At 45.0% G+C, this 18790-nt stretch overlaps 2 protein-coding genes across 2 annotated transcripts; one reads left to right on the plus strand and one right to left on the minus strand.

Moving 5' to 3' along the window:
* Nucleotides 1-1347: 1347 nt before the first annotated feature.
* On the minus strand, nt 1348-5328 carry L3HYPDH (trans-L-3-hydroxyproline dehydratase). Its single transcript, XM_026114926.2, has 5 exons — nt 4747-5328; nt 4254-4423; nt 3448-3570; nt 2392-2529; nt 1348-1827 (listed from the first exon to the last, which is right to left on the minus strand). The coding sequence occupies exons 1-5, from the start codon at nt 5285-5287 to the stop codon at nt 1702-1704; spliced, it is 1098 nt and encodes a 365-aa protein (XP_025970711.2). The 5' UTR covers nt 5288-5328; the 3' UTR covers nt 1348-1701.
* A 74-nt stretch (nt 5329-5402) lies between these two features.
* JKAMP (JNK1/MAPK8 associated membrane protein) lies at nt 5403-10522 on the plus strand. The gene is made up of 7 exons (XM_026114927.2): nt 5403-5548; nt 5793-5884; nt 6653-6807; nt 7790-7996; nt 8640-8821; nt 9568-9644; nt 9960-10522. Exons 1-7 carry the CDS (start codon nt 5536-5538, stop codon nt 10176-10178), a joined length of 945 nt encoding a protein of 314 aa, XP_025970712.1. The 5' UTR covers nt 5403-5535; the 3' UTR covers nt 10179-10522.
* Nucleotides 10523-18790: the final 8268 nt, after the last annotated feature.

An 18790-nucleotide genomic window follows, 5' to 3' on the forward strand; every position in this document is an offset into this window, starting at 1 on the left:
AAGAGCTGTCCCAAAAAGGCAAAAGAGCAGCTTATTCAGATGCTGGGAAACCACAGCCATATTTTAAGAAGCCACTTGAATAATAATGGCTTTTACAGTAACTGCATTTTAAACTGCTTTTTAAAGGGAGCACCACTGCTCCTCTCCTCCTGCCTTGCAGTAGCAGCTCCACGGTCCAGGCATGCGCTGTTGAACTCTCCTGCGAGGTGAGCCAAGACAAACTCCCTGGTGCTGGTTGCAGGCTAAAGGACATCCATCCAGACCATCAGCACAGAGCAGCTGACACAGGGGAACCAGAACCTATAGCTCAGCACTTAACCAGAAACCACTTGGCTAGAAATACACAGATGAATTTGCTCCTGTAAGCACAGAGGATGCATTTCTCTCTTCTGTTTCCCATGGACCAGAGGCTACATGGGATTTAGCCAGGCTGTTACAGGAAATCAGTGGAAAAGCTAGGAGCAAGCGTCCTGGAAGCCGGGCTAAAAATGTACACTGGCAATGCAGCTGCTCTCTGAACTTAAGGATTTTTGTTTCTTTCCTGTCAGGAACTGTAATTTTCAATTTGACCCTGACAGAAGAAATTCCTCTCCAGCTTTTTCATCTTCACCTTTTCCAAGCTCCTTAGCACCATTTGCTCTTTCTATTGCATGAACTATCAGGAGACAATCGTTCTCATTTTCAGAAATTTTTAATGAGTTAGTTCCCCAGGAGTGTCTTCAATGAACAAACACCATTTTGTCCAGTGACTGCTACAGCAGAGGTTACAGACCCCCAGATAGTCTGAAGCTCTCTGCTTCTGCCACTGTGGAAGCCTGCCCACAGTCCAGGGTTGGGTTTGGTTTGTTTTTGGCCGGCAGCTCTCCCTCGACGAATCTGACAAAGCCAGCATTGATTACCCTCTGCTCTGCAATTGCCTCCTGGCTGAGACAAAATCCTAAGTAAATAATTTTGCAATCAAAGGTCCTAATAGCTCAAACCTTCGAATCCAACTCCTGTTGAAAGTTAACCCCATGGTATTGCAGCCAATGGCCCAAGACAAGGAAGGTTGAGGGGATCAGTGTAACATTAACACACAGAATACAGAAGGGACTCTATACTAAGAATTATTGACCAAACACTTGCATCCAGCACTGGGACACACACGGGCTCTGGCAGGGATGAAGTGAGTGCAGTTAGAAAGAATTTCTGGACAGGCCTGAACAGCAGCAGACCTGGGAAGCTGGGGCGTCAGGGAGCAGCATTGCCATTGCCCACGCAGCAGGCAATCCAAAACAACGGCAGTGACACACTCAGCACCAGTACTGGAAATGAGGTGTAGGAATGAAAAAAACAGGAGAAAGGCAGTATCTTCAGCTGGCATTTAATAGGAATCTGGTTTAGAAATTAATAATTCACAGACATTTTTAAAGAAGGCACATATACTGAAGACAGCTCTCCAAGCTGAGCTCTGTCTTCTGTAGGTAATTATTAGAAGAAAAGATATGGCATCTCAGATCAGTCCTGGACTTGCACTCAAATATGCTAATCACAACAGAGGAACATGGCTTGTCATCTTGAAATATTGTAAATGCTGTCATACCACCAAAGGCTGTTCTTGTTATTCCTGATTATTGCAATGAGCTGTGCGAAGAAGCAGGGCTACAGAAAAGTGCGAGTAGAAGTGCAGCACCAACAGTGAGAATTTGCCACTGGTTCAGGTCACTTGAAGAAAAAACCATATTTCAGCTGGTCCTCCTCTTCGACAGTGAAGGTGGCAGTACCAGTGTAAAAGGCTTCTCCAGAGACTTCCACTACAACGGCATTGTGGTCCCCACACCTGACTTCCTGCAGAGAGATTAGGATCAGGACAGAGGTGACAGGATGTTCTCCTGCTCTCACGGCCACAGCATGGCTTCACCTCAAAGGCTGCCATGGTTGCCTCCTGCACCCAGTGACCTAGAGCTCCCCAGGCCGTGTCCAAGCCTTCAGGCTCGTGTGTGGTCAGATCCAACTGGAACAGGGCTGGGCCCGGAAATCCGGATGCACAGCCCAACTCGCAAGGAGAGTGGGCTCCAGCCCACAAGAATCCACCCTCACCTGCACCAGAGAGCAGGCCAGACCAATTTATTTACATCAGCGTTGGAGAAATTTCTTACCCCAGTCCTTCCTCAATGGCCAAAAGAGGATTTGCAGTGAAGCCATGCAACAGAACGAGGCCTTACCATCCCCTTGCTTGCTTCACTAATAGGAAATCCTGAAGCCTGAGGCTAGTGGGAAGGCAAGACCCGCCGGCCTCTCCCCCTTTCCACAAGCCCTTCCCTAGGCATAGAAACACTTTTCAGCTCCTCCACCAAGTCAAGGCATCAAGCAGTTTTCCAGCCAGTCCTCACAACAGCACAAACCACTTGCCTTCACTGCCTTTCCAGTGAACAGGGACCCTGTCGTACTGCTCCTAAAGGTTCTGGTCTGATTCAGCTGGATGAGTCCCTTATGATACTGCAAGGCAATGCGAGCTGTCACTCCTGAACCTGTCGGACTTCGGTCGACCTACATTCAGAACAGAACATGAACCATGAGCTCTAGTATTCTGGATTTTTAATACAAAAGAATATTGCTCCCCTCAACTCTCTCTGCCACCTTTATATGGCACTTTGGGAGAAATCTCCCTACCAAATGGTTTGTACAGAATCAGGATACATCAAGAATGAAAAGACAAACCAAACAGGTTTGGGGTGTTGTTAGATTATGACCAGCTTTGGCCAACTATGAGGGACCTAATAAATACTGATGGATTTTTAGGCAGTGCTTTAAAGCTTCCCAGTGTCATAGCAAAAGGACAAAAAGAGACAAAAGCCACCTTCCCCATTCTTATATGTCAAGGTAAGATCAGTTCTCCTTATACTAATTGTGAGAGCTGCTGGCTAGCCTGTTTTTTAAAATCTCCAAAAATATGGTGCTGGTCAACTCTCAAGGTGATCTGTTCCAATGCCTCACACTCCTCACTGCTGAGAAGTCCAATCAAAACTTCCCCTGCTATTTATGCGATGTTTTGCCTTATCAGTTGCAAACACAGATAAAAGCTTATTCCCCTTTTCTTCTCTCTTGCTCTGTTTATGCCTGTATCCCCAATAAAGACTGCCTATATTAGGACTTCAAGAAAATTTACTGCGTGTCTGTTGATATCCCACATCTCAGTCCCTCGTCCCTGGGAGATTCCTACCTATGGGGTACAGGTATGAGCCTTTATAACATGCTGCCATCTAAGATGCACAGAGGTATTTAAGTCACTAGGAACTAAAATCACATCTGTTAAGTGACACTCAGATCTTCAAAGACAACGATCACTGTAGCAGAAGGGTTCTGCCCAAAACAAGAAGAAACAGAACTGTCACTTGTATCTGCAGAGGACATACAGAGAAGGGAAAGGTGGTCCCTTGTGTGTCTGAAAGCAGTCCATTTCTGTACCTGTTCATCTGCAAACACGCAGATGTTGGTGGTGGGTTCCTCGCTAAAGGCATCTTTCCCATCCGTTAGTATGGTGCCATACAGGAAAGCCAGGTCTTCACTTTCAGGATGATGAGGCTTGAACTGAGAGCAGCGTGAGCAGGTTTAGGAACACACACAACAGTGAGGTAATCAGCAGTAACAGGCACTATAGCTTTTTCAAGATATTAGAGGAATACAGACAAGGCCACACTGCTGCACTTCCAAATTTGCTCCTTAAGTAACCAAGACAAACAGCAGCAGGAAAGCAAGTTCTCTCTTTCATGTTCTAGTGAGGCTGTACAGAAACTGTAAAATTCAACATGGGACTGGGAGGCCAGAAAGCTCCTGAGGACAGGTCCTCAGTCACCAAAATGTGCACAGAGGCCACATTCAGATGGGCTGCAGGTTGCTCTGCATAGCAGACACAGGATTGTGTTTCTGTGTCACGAATGTGCCAGATCAAGAGGCAAAGGCAGATAATTTTACAGCATCTTTCCTCTGGGAAGTACTGTCGTATCCGTGGCAAGACCTCCTATGAGAAATCCCCTGGCCCTTCCACCTCCGGCTCTCGATGGCAGAGCCAGTACACATCTCCGGCAACATAACGTCGCTGGACAGTAAGAAAAATGCCAGAAATACATGAATGCTGGCTCTGCTCTGCTCCTCGACATCCCACAGGTGGAACCAAGCACCTAAAGGTCTAGAGCTGCACTAGTTGCCCCGATGGGTTAACTGGGGTACTGTGCAACAGGACACTGCGCAGGTACTGCAGCGCTGCGCCATACCTGTTTCTTCACCGCTTCTGTCACTGCACTCGCTGCGTCAACGAGGTCTCTGGTCTTAGACGAGCAAACATCCAGGCCCAGCTGCTCGGCACTGAGAAATGCGTAGAAAGTGCCACCGTAGCCGATGTCAACCACCACATTCCCGTGACCGGGGACATCGATGGCCAAGTCTGAGCAGAGGAAGGGAGGGTGATGGGGGGGGGAAACCATGCTGAGCGGTGGGGTCACGTGTGCTGAGCGAGGGAGTAGCATTGCACCCCTGCACACATGCACCACGGCGCTCCAACACCTAAGGGCAGTATATAACGCCTTACTCCACCTCCGAGAGCCTGATCCAGCCTCTGGGGGACATTGGATCGGGGGAAAGCCCTGCTAGGCCTGCACCGAGGGAAGGAGCTGCCGGTGCTGGGATAGCAAGGCCACCTCTCAGCTCAGCAGCGGCCCCCAGACCCCCCCCGGCCCCCCACTCCCCAAAACCGGCGCCGGGCCCCACCGGTGGCGGCGGCGAAGGCGGGCACGCTGTGGAAGCGGACGGGGTTGCCGCTGCGGCGCCCGTCCCAGGGCACGAAGGCGGTGACGGGCCCACAGGGGCAGCGGAGGCGCACGGCGGTCTCGGGGCGGCGCGGCGCCGCCACCAGCCCGTAGTCGAGGGCGAAGCGGCCGAGGGCCAGCACGGCGTGGCCGCACATGGCGCTGTAGCCGGCGCCGTGCAGGAAGAGCGCCGCCAGGTCGGCGCCGGCCGCCGCCTCGCCGCGCACCACCACGGCGCCGTACATGCCGCCGTGGCCCCGCGGCTCGTGCATCAGCGCCCGCCGCACGTGGTCCCGCGACGCCGCCATGTCGCGCCGCAGCGCCAGCAGCGCCGCCCCCGCCGGGGCCTCTCCCGCCGCCGCCTCCAGCTGCGGCACGATGCGCAGCGGCTCGCCGCCCGTGTGCATCTCCACCGTGCGCAGCACCGGGCCCGCGGGCGCGTGCGGCGGCAGCCGCCGACCCGCCCCAGCCTCCGCCTCCGCCTCGCCCGCCGCCGCCGCCATCTCGCGTGCCCCGCCCGAGCCCCCGCGGCGGCCGCGCCCCCCCCCCCACGTGACCACGCCCCACGTGACCGCATCCCCCCAGAGGCGACCGTGCCTCGCGCCGTGGCCACGCCCCCCGCCGGGCGGTCCGCTCTGATCAAGCGAGCGCAGGGTGGGGCGGTTAGGTCGGTTTTCTGCGTCGGAAGGGGAAGTGACGTATACGGAAGCGCCTCGGAGGAGCTGCAGGGGTGGTTGCCAGGTTACCGAGGATGATCCGCTCCGGTAGGGCGGTGATGGCGGCTGTCCCCGGCGTTGCCATGCCCGGGGGGTGGCTGTCCCCAGCAGAACCGCGCCCCGTGGGGTGGCTGTCCCTGGCGTTGCCGTGCCCGGGGGATGGCTGTCCCCAGCCCCGGGGTCCCGCTCGCTGCTCTCCGCTCTGGGGAGCCGTCGCCAGTCGTGCGCGGCCCGGGAGGGTCCGGGGGGGTGAGGCAGCGCCGCCGTAACGTGGTCCGTGCTCTCCCCGCAGCTGTGGATATCCAGCCCGCCTGCCTCGGGCTGTACTGCGGCAGGACCGTGCTGTCGGTGAACGGCTCCCTGGAGACGTACGGGGACTGCGGGGTGAGTGTGGGGGCAGGACAGATGTGGGGGCTGAAGCAGGTCCTGGGTAACGGGGATTACCAGGTTGCAGGCTACTGTCGGCTTTATCCCTTTGGCAGCCCCAAGGAAGGAGATCAGGGTGAAGACCGTGAAGGGAGGATGAAGCTCTGTGCAGCTCCTCATGGAGAACACGAGCTGCTCAGGGAAAGGCCCTCCTGCGGGGGTGCTGAAGGCTTGGTGAGAAACAGGAGGCGAGCAAGGGGGCCGGTTGCAAGGGGGGAGGTTGTGGGAGCTGGAAGAATACACGTGGGTATGGAGAACTACGTGAAAAGCAGCAGATTACTTGAGGAGAGTGGTGTCCTGGTCCTGAGCTTTCACTAGGAAGGGATCTCTGGAGATTTTGCAGAGATTTGAATGGAGTACAAGGAAGGGTAGGATCCAGGAAGGGTGGAGCGAACCAGAAGCAAGAAACTCTGTGGGACAGTGGTTGTGAGTGGTGTGGTGAGTGAGCTTAGTAACGAAAGAGAGATGTAGTGACAGCTGGACAGAAGAACAGAGTCTAGGATGAAGCTTTTTAAGATGAATCATGTTTGTTTATATTAACAAGCAAGGGCCAGAGAGTGCAAGGCTAGTATAAGCTGGAGAAATTACTGAGGTTGATGTTTGATCTCCTTAAAAATCAGAAAAGCTTCTTGTCTCAGTACTACTTCAAGCTGTTTTTGCAGCAATTGGAATTATTGGCTATTGGTACTTGGACGCTTTGTAAATACAGTCTTCTGCTTTTGGTAGGTATGTCCTAGAGGACAAAGAACTGATGACAACAAAATCTGTCGTGAATGTATCGAGTCTCCAGACCGCTATGACTGGCTCTACCTTGGCTTTATGGCCATGCTTCCCCTGGTTTTACACTGGTTCTTTATTGAATGGTATTCAGGAAAAAAGAGGTTAGTATACTCTTCCTTTTTTAAAAAAAAAAAAAATTTTAAAGAAATCTCGTAACCATATGTGATCGGTCTGAGATGCTGAATGGAATTCCTCAGCACTTCAAGCTGTTGGTTGCACTGATGCAGCAGCACCTCAGCTTTGAGCATGCGGGAGGGCACGTATGGGTCCATGAAGGCACATACTTAATTGTGTAAGATATTTCCATTGGTCCAGGGCTCTTCCTCTGCCATTTTTTGGAATAATCTAATTCTCCTATTTATATGGACAAAAAATGCCTTTCTTTTTCCATGTACTCTCTGATTTTACAAGGGTGATGCAATATGTTTTACATTTTGATAAATATCCTCTTTATGAATCAGTTATTCAAAAGGAATAGTCATGGAGATTCCTTATGGAGATAGTCTCTTCCTCTTGATTCTCTCAAGGAGAGTTCCTCACATGTATGAGTTAAAGGCTAGATTTGTGCCATGCTTTTGTGATACCTTTATTTCGTGCTTCTACAAGTGGCAATGAGACTTCTTCCCAACTGAGCATCTGCTGAGCACAGCAGAAACTGGATTGTTTATAATTTATGCATGAGTGAGATGTTGCAGTAGAAATGTCGGAAGTTACTTCTCATGCAGAGTCTTAACTACTAGCCATTGTTCTCTAGCATCATTGATGCACCCAGGAGAGTACTTCTTGCAATAGCTTGATCTTATTTTTTGCTAGCCTTGGTACAGCAAGCTTTTATTTAAGAAGCTGGAATAATGTAAAATCACATTTTACACACTAAGTCATCTGATATATTGTACGTTAGTCTTTGTGTTCAGCTTAGAAAGCTTCATTTTTTATTCAAGTACGTTTATCCTATCCTCAGTCACAGTGACTCTTAACCCTGTAGAAGGTTCTGTATTGTATGGGTCTCTGCTCTTCAGTTGCCATTTAGATTTACTTTATTGGTAGCAAAATAGTAGTAAATCTCTCTGTCTCCTTCCACAGTTCCAGTGCACTGTTCCAACATGTCACAGCTTTGTTTGAGTGCAGTGTTGCAGCAATTATTACACTGCTTGTGAGTGATCCAGTTGGCTCTCTGTATATCCGTTCCTGCAAGGTAAAGAAGCTTTCAGACTGGTATACGATGCTTTACAATCCAAGTCCTGACTACATCACCACAGTGCACTGCACTCATGAAGCAGTCTATCCTCTGTGAGTATAAAGGCTGTTGTACTCGTCGTATCTGCCACTTTCTTTTGCACAAGTTTGTTTCTATCCATATACATTCTTCTCAAAGCTGCAGAAAGTGTTCAGTTATATATAACTTGAACCAATAAGCCTCAAAAACCTTGATGTCTTTTGATTCGTTCATCTGTCTCGTGTGTGAAACACCTAACAACTTTCTGAATCAGAACAAACCAGCTGTCTAGCAGTTTCTCTTTCTGTGTTTTCCTGTTGCTGCATCCTGACGATGCAGGGGAAGTCCATCCTGTCACAGGCTGCTGGCATGGTTGCAATTGCTGGTATTCTTACAGATGCTGGAACCCTCACAAATAAGTATTCCAGGGAGCTTTCTGTGATCAGCTTCTTTCTTGCTGCCAAAGAAGGTGGCATAGTCTAGAGTATTTAGCAATTAAGCGTAAGACTCATTTTTGCTCCCATCTTTGCTACATCTTGACTTTGACCTAGGAGGAGTCAGTCTGTCATTCTGTGTCTGCATGTTTCCCTCTTGTAACAGCCTTAGACTGTAAGTTCTTTAGAACTGACTCTCTCTAATCCCAAATTTCCTGGATCTCAGTGAGTCTGCAGGCCATACAGAACTGCAAATTTTAACCAGTCTCTCTTTTATTTGCAGGTACACAATTGTGTTTATATACTATGCCTTCTGTCTTGTGTTAATGATGCTACTTCGACCTCTTCTGGTTAAGAAGATTGCCTGTGGTTTAGGAAAGTCTGACCGCTTTAAAAGCATTTATGCAGCACTTTATTTCTTCCCTATCCTCACTGTGCTTCAGGCGGTTGGAGGAGGCCTGCTATGTGAGTTCTCTCCTCATAACACTAAACAAAAGTACTCATAATCACACATTAACAGATGATTGAAGGGAGGGGGTGGAGGGACACAACATACTTCTTTTTTTTTTTTCTTTTCAAGTGAGGATGTTGTTTAAGGTTATTGTGGATTGTGAATCATCTTACCTGAAAAGGCTGATTGTTAGTTGGCCTTTCGTAACCAGTCTCCTGACCATCACTGCTTTCCCTCTTCTTGTGCTGCTAGAGGTTGTCCCTTTTTCCAAAAAGGGAACAGAGTGGGGTATGAATGGAAACTGAATGCTTCTCTTAGAGGGAGTTAATTTCGCTGTCTTCTAAGGTAGAGTGCATCTGATTTTAGAAATGGAGTAAAGGGTGAGTTTGGGGAATTAGCTGTCCTTTGCTTCAGCTTCCAGCATGCTTGTCAAAGCAGAGGAGACAGATGCCACAAAATCCCCACTCAGCCAGACTGCTTTCCTATCTTCCTTTTTCAATTAGTGATTTAAGTGTACAGTAAATTTAACTAGAAATATTAGTGTCATTTGCACTTGTGAAAAGTTAATTTTAAAACCTGATTAAAGCATGGAACAGTCATGCTTGGCTGGCCCTTTTTGTTGCACGTTTGATATAATGCTAACAGGTAGGCTACAGTAGCTTAGTTTACTTCATAGCCTTGGTTATATGTGAAACGCTATACATTTCAACAGAGATCATACCTTCTTTTTCGTTCTAAAATGTTCAACATTTGCCTCTAGATTATGCCTTTCCATATATCATACTGGTGTTATCTTTGGTTACGCTGGCTGTGTACATGTCTGCTTCTGAAGTGGAGGTAGGTAAACATGTTTTTCCTGTTAAAACTCATAATATGAAAATGCTTAAATGAGTAGAGGCTTTGTCTCTTGCATTTTCTCTGCAGCGTATTCTGTATTTAAATCTCTTCCTCTATGACTTCTCCTCTTAGCTGGAGGAAGCTCCTGCAAGACTTTTCTCTTGCTGTATGCTGAGAAATTGTATTATATACTGGAAAGGCTCAGACTCAGGGGGCTTCATGCAGTGTCTCTGTACACTACCTCTAGCTTCTCTTAAACCTCAGATGCTTCGTAACAGGCTGAATGCTAATGGGATATTATGTTTATTTTGCAAGTCTTTCAAGGATCTTCTTGTCAGGAAGAAAAGGCTTGTTGTCCTCTTCAGCCACTGGTTACTTCATGCCTATGGAATCATTTCCATTTCCAAACTGGATAAGCTCGAGCAGGACCTCCCATTGCTGGCCTTGGTACCTGCTCCTGCCCTCTTCTACTTGCTGACTGCAAAGTATACCGAGCCATCACGCATCCTCTCAGAAGGTGGAAATGGACATTAAAGAGAGCCTGTGCCAACGATGCTCTCCTAACAATCTGGATTGAGCAAGTTCAGTGCTTGTTGTGCATTTGAAAACTTCTGTTTTAAAAGAAGTTATTTGTGTACAAGACTTCAAGGTGAAACACCTCTGAGTGAGTTTGTGGAATATTAAAAAGCTGCACTTTTTATTCTCCATGAATAGCTTGTATACATCAAAGGGAATGTCTTTATATCTATTTATCACTGTGAATCTGTGTAAAAGCTTGTGACACATTCTAGTACATTTTTTTGCTTGTATATGTTTATTTCCTAATACAGTATTTTAATGTTGTTTGAATAAAACAATAACAGAACTTGGTTCTCTTATTAGATTTTCTAGCTTCTTTCATCTACTATGTGGAACTATTGTCCTTCTGAGACCAAGATGGGAAAAGAAGTTCAAATATTTTATTTTAAGGAAAAAAAAAAAAAAAGCCCTCTTGAGCTTCCCCTCACCTATACGTCACCACACTTGGCTGGGAAGGAGAGGAAATGCATTGTGACGTTCTCTAAAGTATATTTTATACTCTATGTACTTGATTGAAGTATGGAGACTTCCTCCTGATTGATTAGTAGCATCCCTTCCCACTAAAGTCATTTTCTTATACACCGACTACAGCTTTCCACCTAGGATCAGAATAAAGTTTTTCTCTTCCCCTAAAACTTCTGCCTAAAACTTCTGTGAGCAAACCACTTGCTGCAGGTAAGCTGTGAAGTATCTGGTAATTATATAGGGATATAGCCCTGTCTACCTCTTTCAGCATTGTCACCTTAGCTATGGGAAAGCTTCGCGCCTGCTTGGTCAGTTTGTTAGTGGTGCCAAAAGTGTACAACTTCGGCTGTTTGATTTTTTTCAACTGGACCAGTCTGATGTGTGGCCATAGCAGTAGCTATAATACAACAGCAGCTATGGTCATTCAGGGATGGAATTTAGCAGCTGAGAAAGGAGAGGAATAACTGCATCTTAGGCATAAATGCTCTCCCAATCACAGATCTTTACACAATATCACTATTGGAATGCTATAAACAACTGGAATGACTATAGTAGCAGGTCTAGGCAATGTGGGCAGCCTTAAGGGTGATCTAAACCCAATGTAGACAAAATAGCACAGATTAAAAAAACCACAAACAAGAAATAGAATTAGCTCCTAGAGGAGATATCATCATCACTTCTCTACTACTCTTCTAAAGTTTCTTTATATTTCTGAAAATCTGTATACTTCTATGAACACCTTGATATGAATCTCTAACCTGGAAAAGACCAGCAGCATGTAACAGACTGCCAATTGCTCTTCTTATGTACTGAAGGGCAGCCAAATCCAGGTATTTAGCTTAGTCTGACCCTGTAACTAATATCAACATTTCCAATGGCTGTGTCAGTCAGTGGGTCCAAAATGGATATGGAGGGAACAGTAATAGGAGAAGGTAGATTTCCTCACCTTAAACAGTTTCTACTTCATGGCTCATTGGATGTAGCAGTACAAATAGCAGTATATCTTTCCGTATTTAAGTGTAACAGTAATGGTTTTCATAGTGTATCATCTCTCTATATTGTTATGGACAACCCACTTCAAAGTAAAGGTGAAAAGGGACAGCGCCCGCAGGCAGCTCGCTGGAGGGTTGGTTTGGGGGTTCTCTCAGCTAGTCGACCTCGAGATGTCGCTGTCCTCTGTTCAATAGCTAAGAGCCTTTCTCAGTAGATGGTTTAATTTCATTAAATGTGATATCTGTTTCCTTTGTTCTCTGGAATGCCAGTTAACAGACAGGTTCACTGCTTCTAAAAATAGTGTACAAACAAATCCTGCATGCAGAAACAAGGTTTTATTTAGGGATTAAGGAAGTAATTGATCTCCTTAAGGAAATCAAGCAAATTCTGTCTATACTGCTACATACAAAATGTAATTTGCAGACACGTGAATCTAGAGGACAATTCTAAAAATACAATCTTAACTTCACGTATTAAAATAACAATTTCCAGTAACTCACAGTTTCACAGGCACATTTTTCTTTAAAATGTCCTAAGTACAGTTTTGTGCCTATATCTGCGCACAGTGGCTGCGTTGGTACGTGGAGTGGATAAGTGAGCAGCCAATGCAGCAGCATGCAGAAAAATGCATTCACAAATGTACAGTAATGATGTCTGTACACTTGCATGTGCATTCTGTATGGACAAGGTGGACCAGGTTTAAAAGTTAGGCTACATACTGTTTTTAAAAAGAAAAGCAACAACAAATCTCAGGTTAAAAATTACCTTTAGTGAAGAGTACATCTATTGCTAGGTGTAGAATCATATTAATTTTAAATGTCCAAGAATCAGGGAGTCTATTAAAAGCAGAGCTTACAGGAACTCAGAGCACTATATGGGCCATGCATGGCATAACCAAATGTTTACCTTGCCTTCTGGGCTCCAGTGTTTTAGCCTTCAGCCGAATCTGAAATGTAAAATACAAATTAATAAACTCTCTTCATCATGTGTTCTCACTAGCATTAAAGAAAAAAAAACGGTCCATGACAGTCACAGAGTGTTAGGCAGATGTAGCTAAATAAATACACAAATTTTTGAATGACCAAGCAATATTTTTGTGTAGGCTCTTTATCTAGAAGCCTGCCCTGTACATTTCACTCAGAAAATAATACTGGCACTGAGTCTCTTCACCATGCCTCTCCTCTCCCAGGCTTCCTTCCAGGGAGATGCCCTGCCTCACCCCTCTCCCTGGCTTTCTGGCACACTACCCAGACCCGAGGATTTCAAAGCAGCCTGAATGCCGCAGCCCTTCAGCTTTACAACGTGATTAAAAGACAGATTCTGCAACAAGACTGTAGCTGCACAGAGACCAAACCTCTGACTCATTACAGATGAGAAATCTCTGAACTAACAATGAAAGCCGAAGTCTGCAGGATCTGAATTAAAAAGAGGACCTGAAGCAAGTGATTTTGCTTGTATGAGCCTAGGGCCCCTATGTACTATCACCCTCCAAAACAGCAGTATAAAATATTGTTGATTTAAATGGAAACAGCAGTACAAATTGCCTGTGTGTAAAATTTAAGGCACCATACACATTAATTAACCATATAGTCCTACAGTGATAACCGTGTAACAGCAAACTGCAGAAACAAGGGTTTGTTAGTTTTATTTATCCTTTGTGGAAAAGCTAATGTATAATTCTGCAAAGGTCAGTGACACTCAGAGTATTTTCTATAGCCCCCCTCGCTGTCATTGTCACAAATCTCAAGGAAGTGGAAATTAAAGATAATAATATTCTGATTGTGTTATAAGGCATGCCTAATCCTGCAAACAAATGCATCAGCTATTCCACTGTGACTAGAAGTCTAGATCTGCAAATAGCATGATTTGGTACGACACAGCTGTACTACTATTTTCTAACAAGCTGTTAAAATGAACATATTCAACAGAAGTCCAATGGAGTTTAAAAAAGAAAGAGCAGAAAAGGAAAAGAATAAGTTTAATGTATCTTACAGTGAGTCACTCTGGATGTTTTCTCAACCAGAGAATCAAGTCCTTCCAATTTATTTTGTAGCCTGCTATTAATATCACTAATCTTTTTCTCTCGTTGTTGAATTTTTGTTATTAGAGCTGTCACTGCTTTTAGTATTTCGCGCTCATTCTCCAAAAATTCCTGTAATGAGACAAAGTAGAATTTCTTTTTACCTTACAAATAAAAAACTCCTAAAATATTAAGACACTTCTTTTGTTTATCTTGTTTTTCCATAGTTTGCCTGGCCACTAAACCTGCAGCTCTGCTGGAAGCTTTTCATTAACTACCTGATGCTGGCATACAGCAGCTAGAAAACACAGGTTTAATACTTTTCTCCTGTATGACTTCAAAAAGGGTAGTGCCATATTTTCAGGATGAAATTTTATTCTTGACATGGTAAGCAAAGCATTTATGCAAAGCAGTGGCATACAAAACTGAAATTCACCTTTTGAATAGAGCTGTCCTCTGACCATCCTTTCAGAAGGAGATCTACAACAGAGTCAAAAGTTAAAACATGGTAGGGAGCTCTGCAAAGAAGACATAAAGGCTCAAAGATATTCTTTAAAAAAATCACTTTTTGTTTTGAAATATTTATTAACATGTTACCATGAAGCTCTGCTAGGTCATTCAGGATTTTGGCTGTTGCTGACTTGTGGTTTTCCGCTTCAAAATTCATTGCAAAAATATCTTCTTTTATCTGTGCATTGCACTGTGAAAAAATAATTGCAGCCAAATACTTGTCACAGTTTTTAATGTTTCTAAATAGTTTCAAAACAGTTTCACAGTTTCTAAAGAGACCAGAAAGAAGAAACTTTTTTCTTAAACTTACAGATATACAAGGTTAAGGTATTCCTCATGACGTGCTTTCTTTTGACAACAGCATCCATTTGATCTTGTTGAACAAATTTTAACAGTTGCCAAAATAAACATATGCTAACTATGTCTATATCAGCAAATAAAACAGGTCAGGGCACAGAGAACAAGTGCAACCGCCCAGGTCATGCCCACATAGTAAAACTGTTCCCTACTCTCTTCCCCGTGAGAGGATGGACTCACCCACAGTGCGACAACTGAACTAAGCTTTGGCTCCTGCTGTCCCCTGAACAACACCCAGGTTGGGCTGAAATGTGCTGGTGGCCCAAGTCAGACACAATAAACAGCATTTCCTGGTGCAATATGGGCATCAGAAAAAAAAAAAAAATCCAACCCAGAGCTTCTCAGGCCTGTCAGTGAACTGCGCATAAGAGGAGGCATATTTGTACTGTAAACAAGGGTTTCCTTTCTGATGGAAGCCTTTGTTTCCATGAGGATATAATCACATAGAGCCACAGAGCAGCTGGTACCCAGCATCTTCAATGCTAGCCTACGTAGGGTTCAGCACTGAGCAGCAGCCTGACACCGATCGGCAATGACACTGCTTTTACAAGCTTTCCTTGTGTGTTTTATGGAGAAAGAAGTTCCACAAGTCTGATAGCCCAGTGCCCAAAAGTTATACAGAATATTTCCAAAGGCATATGGATAACCTGGCAGCTTACATCCCATTTTCAAAAGTGAAGCAGGAATTTTGGTATCTAAGCCCAGACATTTCCAGTGAGGCTTCAGCACCTGAGTGCTTAGACCACTTCCATAAAAATGGGAACTGGATGCAAAATCAAATGCTTAGCCAGGATGGAAGTGCCCCAAAAAGGTCTTGCTTGAAAGCAGAGTTGGATGCACCAGGAAAAAGACAGAGGTTTCTCCACTCACCAGAAACCAACAGGAAACTAAATGTCTGTATAATCAAAGCAGGTTTGCTTCCCTGCCTCTTTGCTGAGAGTGTCTGACCAGAGGGCCTATTTGTTGAGTGGCTGCTGAAGAGGCTGTTATTCTTGATTAACCCTGTCTGATTTACAGTGTTTCTCCTATCATGATAAAAATATCATATAATCACAGAATAATTTATGTTGGAAAGGACACTGGGAGGTCATCCCACTACTCAAAGCAGAGCCAACTTTGACATTAAATCAGGTTGCTCAGGCCCTTTTCCAGTTGAGTTTTTAATATCTTCAAAGATGGATGTCCCACAGCCTCTCTGAGTGCCTGTTCGTGTTTAGCTGTACACTGTTCTGAGGGCAAGAGCTCACCAACTACTTCACTTGGGAAGCTACACCCCATCACTTAGCTGGGTATGGGCCTTCTGGCAGGCAGCACAACGGCTATCAACACCACACTTTTGGAAAAAAATACAGTAAAAAAGCAGCACTAGAACAGGGCCTTCATACTGAGAAGGAACGCTGTCAGCCTTCAATATACTCACTGATTTTAATCTGCAGTTCTCAGTGTTCACAATGTCGAGTTTTCGGTTGATCTCATAGATGTCTCTTTCCAGCCACTTCATACTCTCTGTATGATTTTTCAACTGGCCTAACGTAGTGTCACGCTTGATCCGCAATTCTTTCCTCAGCTCCAGCTGTAAACACACCCTTTCGTGCTAACTGATCTTAACTCTATATAGGATTTTTGTGCTCTAACTAAACAAACTGAAAAGATTTTTTTACTATGTGGTACCTTTCATTGAAAAATTTCAAAGGGCCACCTGAGACAGGTATCTAAGCCCTCTTACCAAGGAAAAGAAAGAGATACAGAGAGGGAGCAATTGCTCACAGTCCATAAAAAAGGAATATGCTCTGACATGAAGTGACCTCCCTACCACAGGGCCACCCCAATGGCAGAAATATCACATTTCTGTCACTGAATGTCCAGGTGTACACAACTGTTTTTGCACTGTGCTGCTGGGTTGGAGAAACAGGTCTCTCTTCTCTGAACCAGAGATAGCTTCTGTGCTGATGTGGCTTTTGTGGAACAGTCACCAGAGAGATTTGCCTACGCATCAGACCACTTGGGCACGAATCCTGCAATCTGATCTGCCTCACAACAGAGTTCATCTTCATGTAGCTTATTCGGTATCTTTCATACGAAGCAGTTAGGGACTTCTCAGTAACTAAAAACCTTTAATCCTTCCCACTAACACTAGAAAATGCAAATAAGCACCTTTGCTACCTAGAAGATTTGCTCTGGCCGAGAAACAAAAAGCAGAAGGAATCTGCTGTGTGCCTGGGGTGTACAGCCCAGCTGGAGAACACTCTGGCCAGGCTGCCTGAGGCACAGCGGACCTAGGCAAATGGCCACGGTACATGCTGAGACCATTTGTGTGTGCGCTGTAGAAATGGCCAGCATGGGCACAGCAGGTCTCTGCACTGTGGCTGCTGCGCTCAGGCTCATCGCCTGCAGCAGGTCTGAGTGGGGCGGACAGGCAGACTCACTGTGCGAGCTCTGTAGCGACTGTCTGGCTGGGGAACAGTAGGTCCACCATGCCTAAGACTATTTGAACCATTGCATCTACCCCTACAACTTTACAGTTTCCTCTCTCCTCACACTGGCACTGATTGAAATGCCTGAAGTCCGATATAAGGAAGACAGGTAAAGAGGCAAGGATACAGAAAGGATTTTCAAATGTGAATTACTGAAGCAGCAGAAACTCCTGCCTCAGCAGTAGCAAGCATCTGAATGGGAGCAGGTTCACAACGGGCCTTCACTCACCTGACTAACTCCCAGCTTCTTTCTGGCCTGCTCACATGCCTGAGGGATGCAAAATCAAGCAGAAGGGCAGCTTGCTACAAATGCTGGGCCACAGGCTGAGCTGGGCTATGAAGCATGCCCAGATGGGAACCCCCTACATGAAGCAACTGCGGAACTGAATGTGAGATCACAGAAGCACGAGACCAGAGAGGAAGGTATGTCCAAAGCTGCAGCCTGTCACTCCCAGTCTTCATGGGTGCCTATTCTTTACTGGGAGGGGATAAAGTTGACAGTGAGAACTTCACAGAAAAGTTTAAGCTAAGTTTCAAGAGATTACCATGTCCTCCTTGAGCTTCCCAGTAGTCTTGACTGACTGCTCAATGGCTCTTTTGGTTTTTGTCTCTTCATGTTTCTTTTCTAAAAAGCAGGGAAAGGGTTTTTAGACAGTGTAATGGCTGAACATTAAAGTTAAGCTATTATAAGGAAAACTAGGTTCTGTTGTTAAGTCATCTGTTTAACAGGTCCAGCATTTTGTTTAAATACTTCCAATTTATGTTATGGCCATGTCTACAGATTTCAATTGTTTCAAAGAGCTCAGTTTCTGCTTGCTTCACTGTTCACCTGAACTACAGCCAAAGGATTGTGGTAAAAATCCTTTCTGAAAGCAAGAGAAAGTCCTACTCTGCAGAAGAGTTACAAAATACTTACTTAAAACTGATTTCCTGAGTTCTTCATATTTTGTATGCTTCTCTTCTAATTCTTTCTGGGTTTCTTCCAAGGTTAGTCTGCTTATGTTTAATTCTTGTTCTTTTTGATGCAGATTTTCAGTTGCAGTTTTGAAGTCGTTCTTTAATGAAAATAAATGTTAATCAACAATCTATATAAACAGCATTAATGCATAAATAATTCAACGTGTGCAGGAAAAAACATAGAAAATACGACTGGAAGTGATCCCAAGAGGTCATCTTAGTCCATCCCTCTGCTCTACAGCAAGATCAATTAGACCTAAGTACCCATGACAGATGTTTGATCTATCCTTAAAAACCCTAGCAAAAGAGATACCATGTCTCAGACAATTGATTCCAGGGTTTTACAGTTTTTACCATCTATGCTGTCAATGTTTTCTTAGGGGCAAAAATTTTCTTAAGTTAAATCTACTCTGTTCCCTGTTATTTATCTCATCGCAAGTGGACAAGGAGAAAAGTTTATTATCTTGCTATTTATCTTTTCTACATTTGTAGGTTACTACCATGCCTTCTCTTAGATTGTTCTATTTTAAATGGAAAAGCTACACCTTTCTTCAGCCTTTTTTTCTGATCATTTTTACTGAGCTCATTTCAGGTCTCCAAATAATCTACATCCTTCTTTAAATGAGGGATCAAAACCAGACACTGTACACCAGTTGTATCTTGCCAAAATTGGATAGAGCAGAAAGCTTCTTTCACATGTCTTGCCATGCGATATACCTCTTCACACAGACTGGTTTGATAGTTGCCTTTTTTACCACTACATATCATTGTTCAACTTGGTAGCTTTAGTC

This window comes from Dromaius novaehollandiae, chromosome 5 (assembly GCF_036370855.1).
Source record: "Dromaius novaehollandiae isolate bDroNov1 chromosome 5, bDroNov1.hap1, whole genome shotgun sequence".
In the NCBI taxonomy this organism is placed as follows: domain Eukaryota; kingdom Metazoa; phylum Chordata; class Aves; order Casuariiformes; family Dromaiidae; genus Dromaius; species Dromaius novaehollandiae.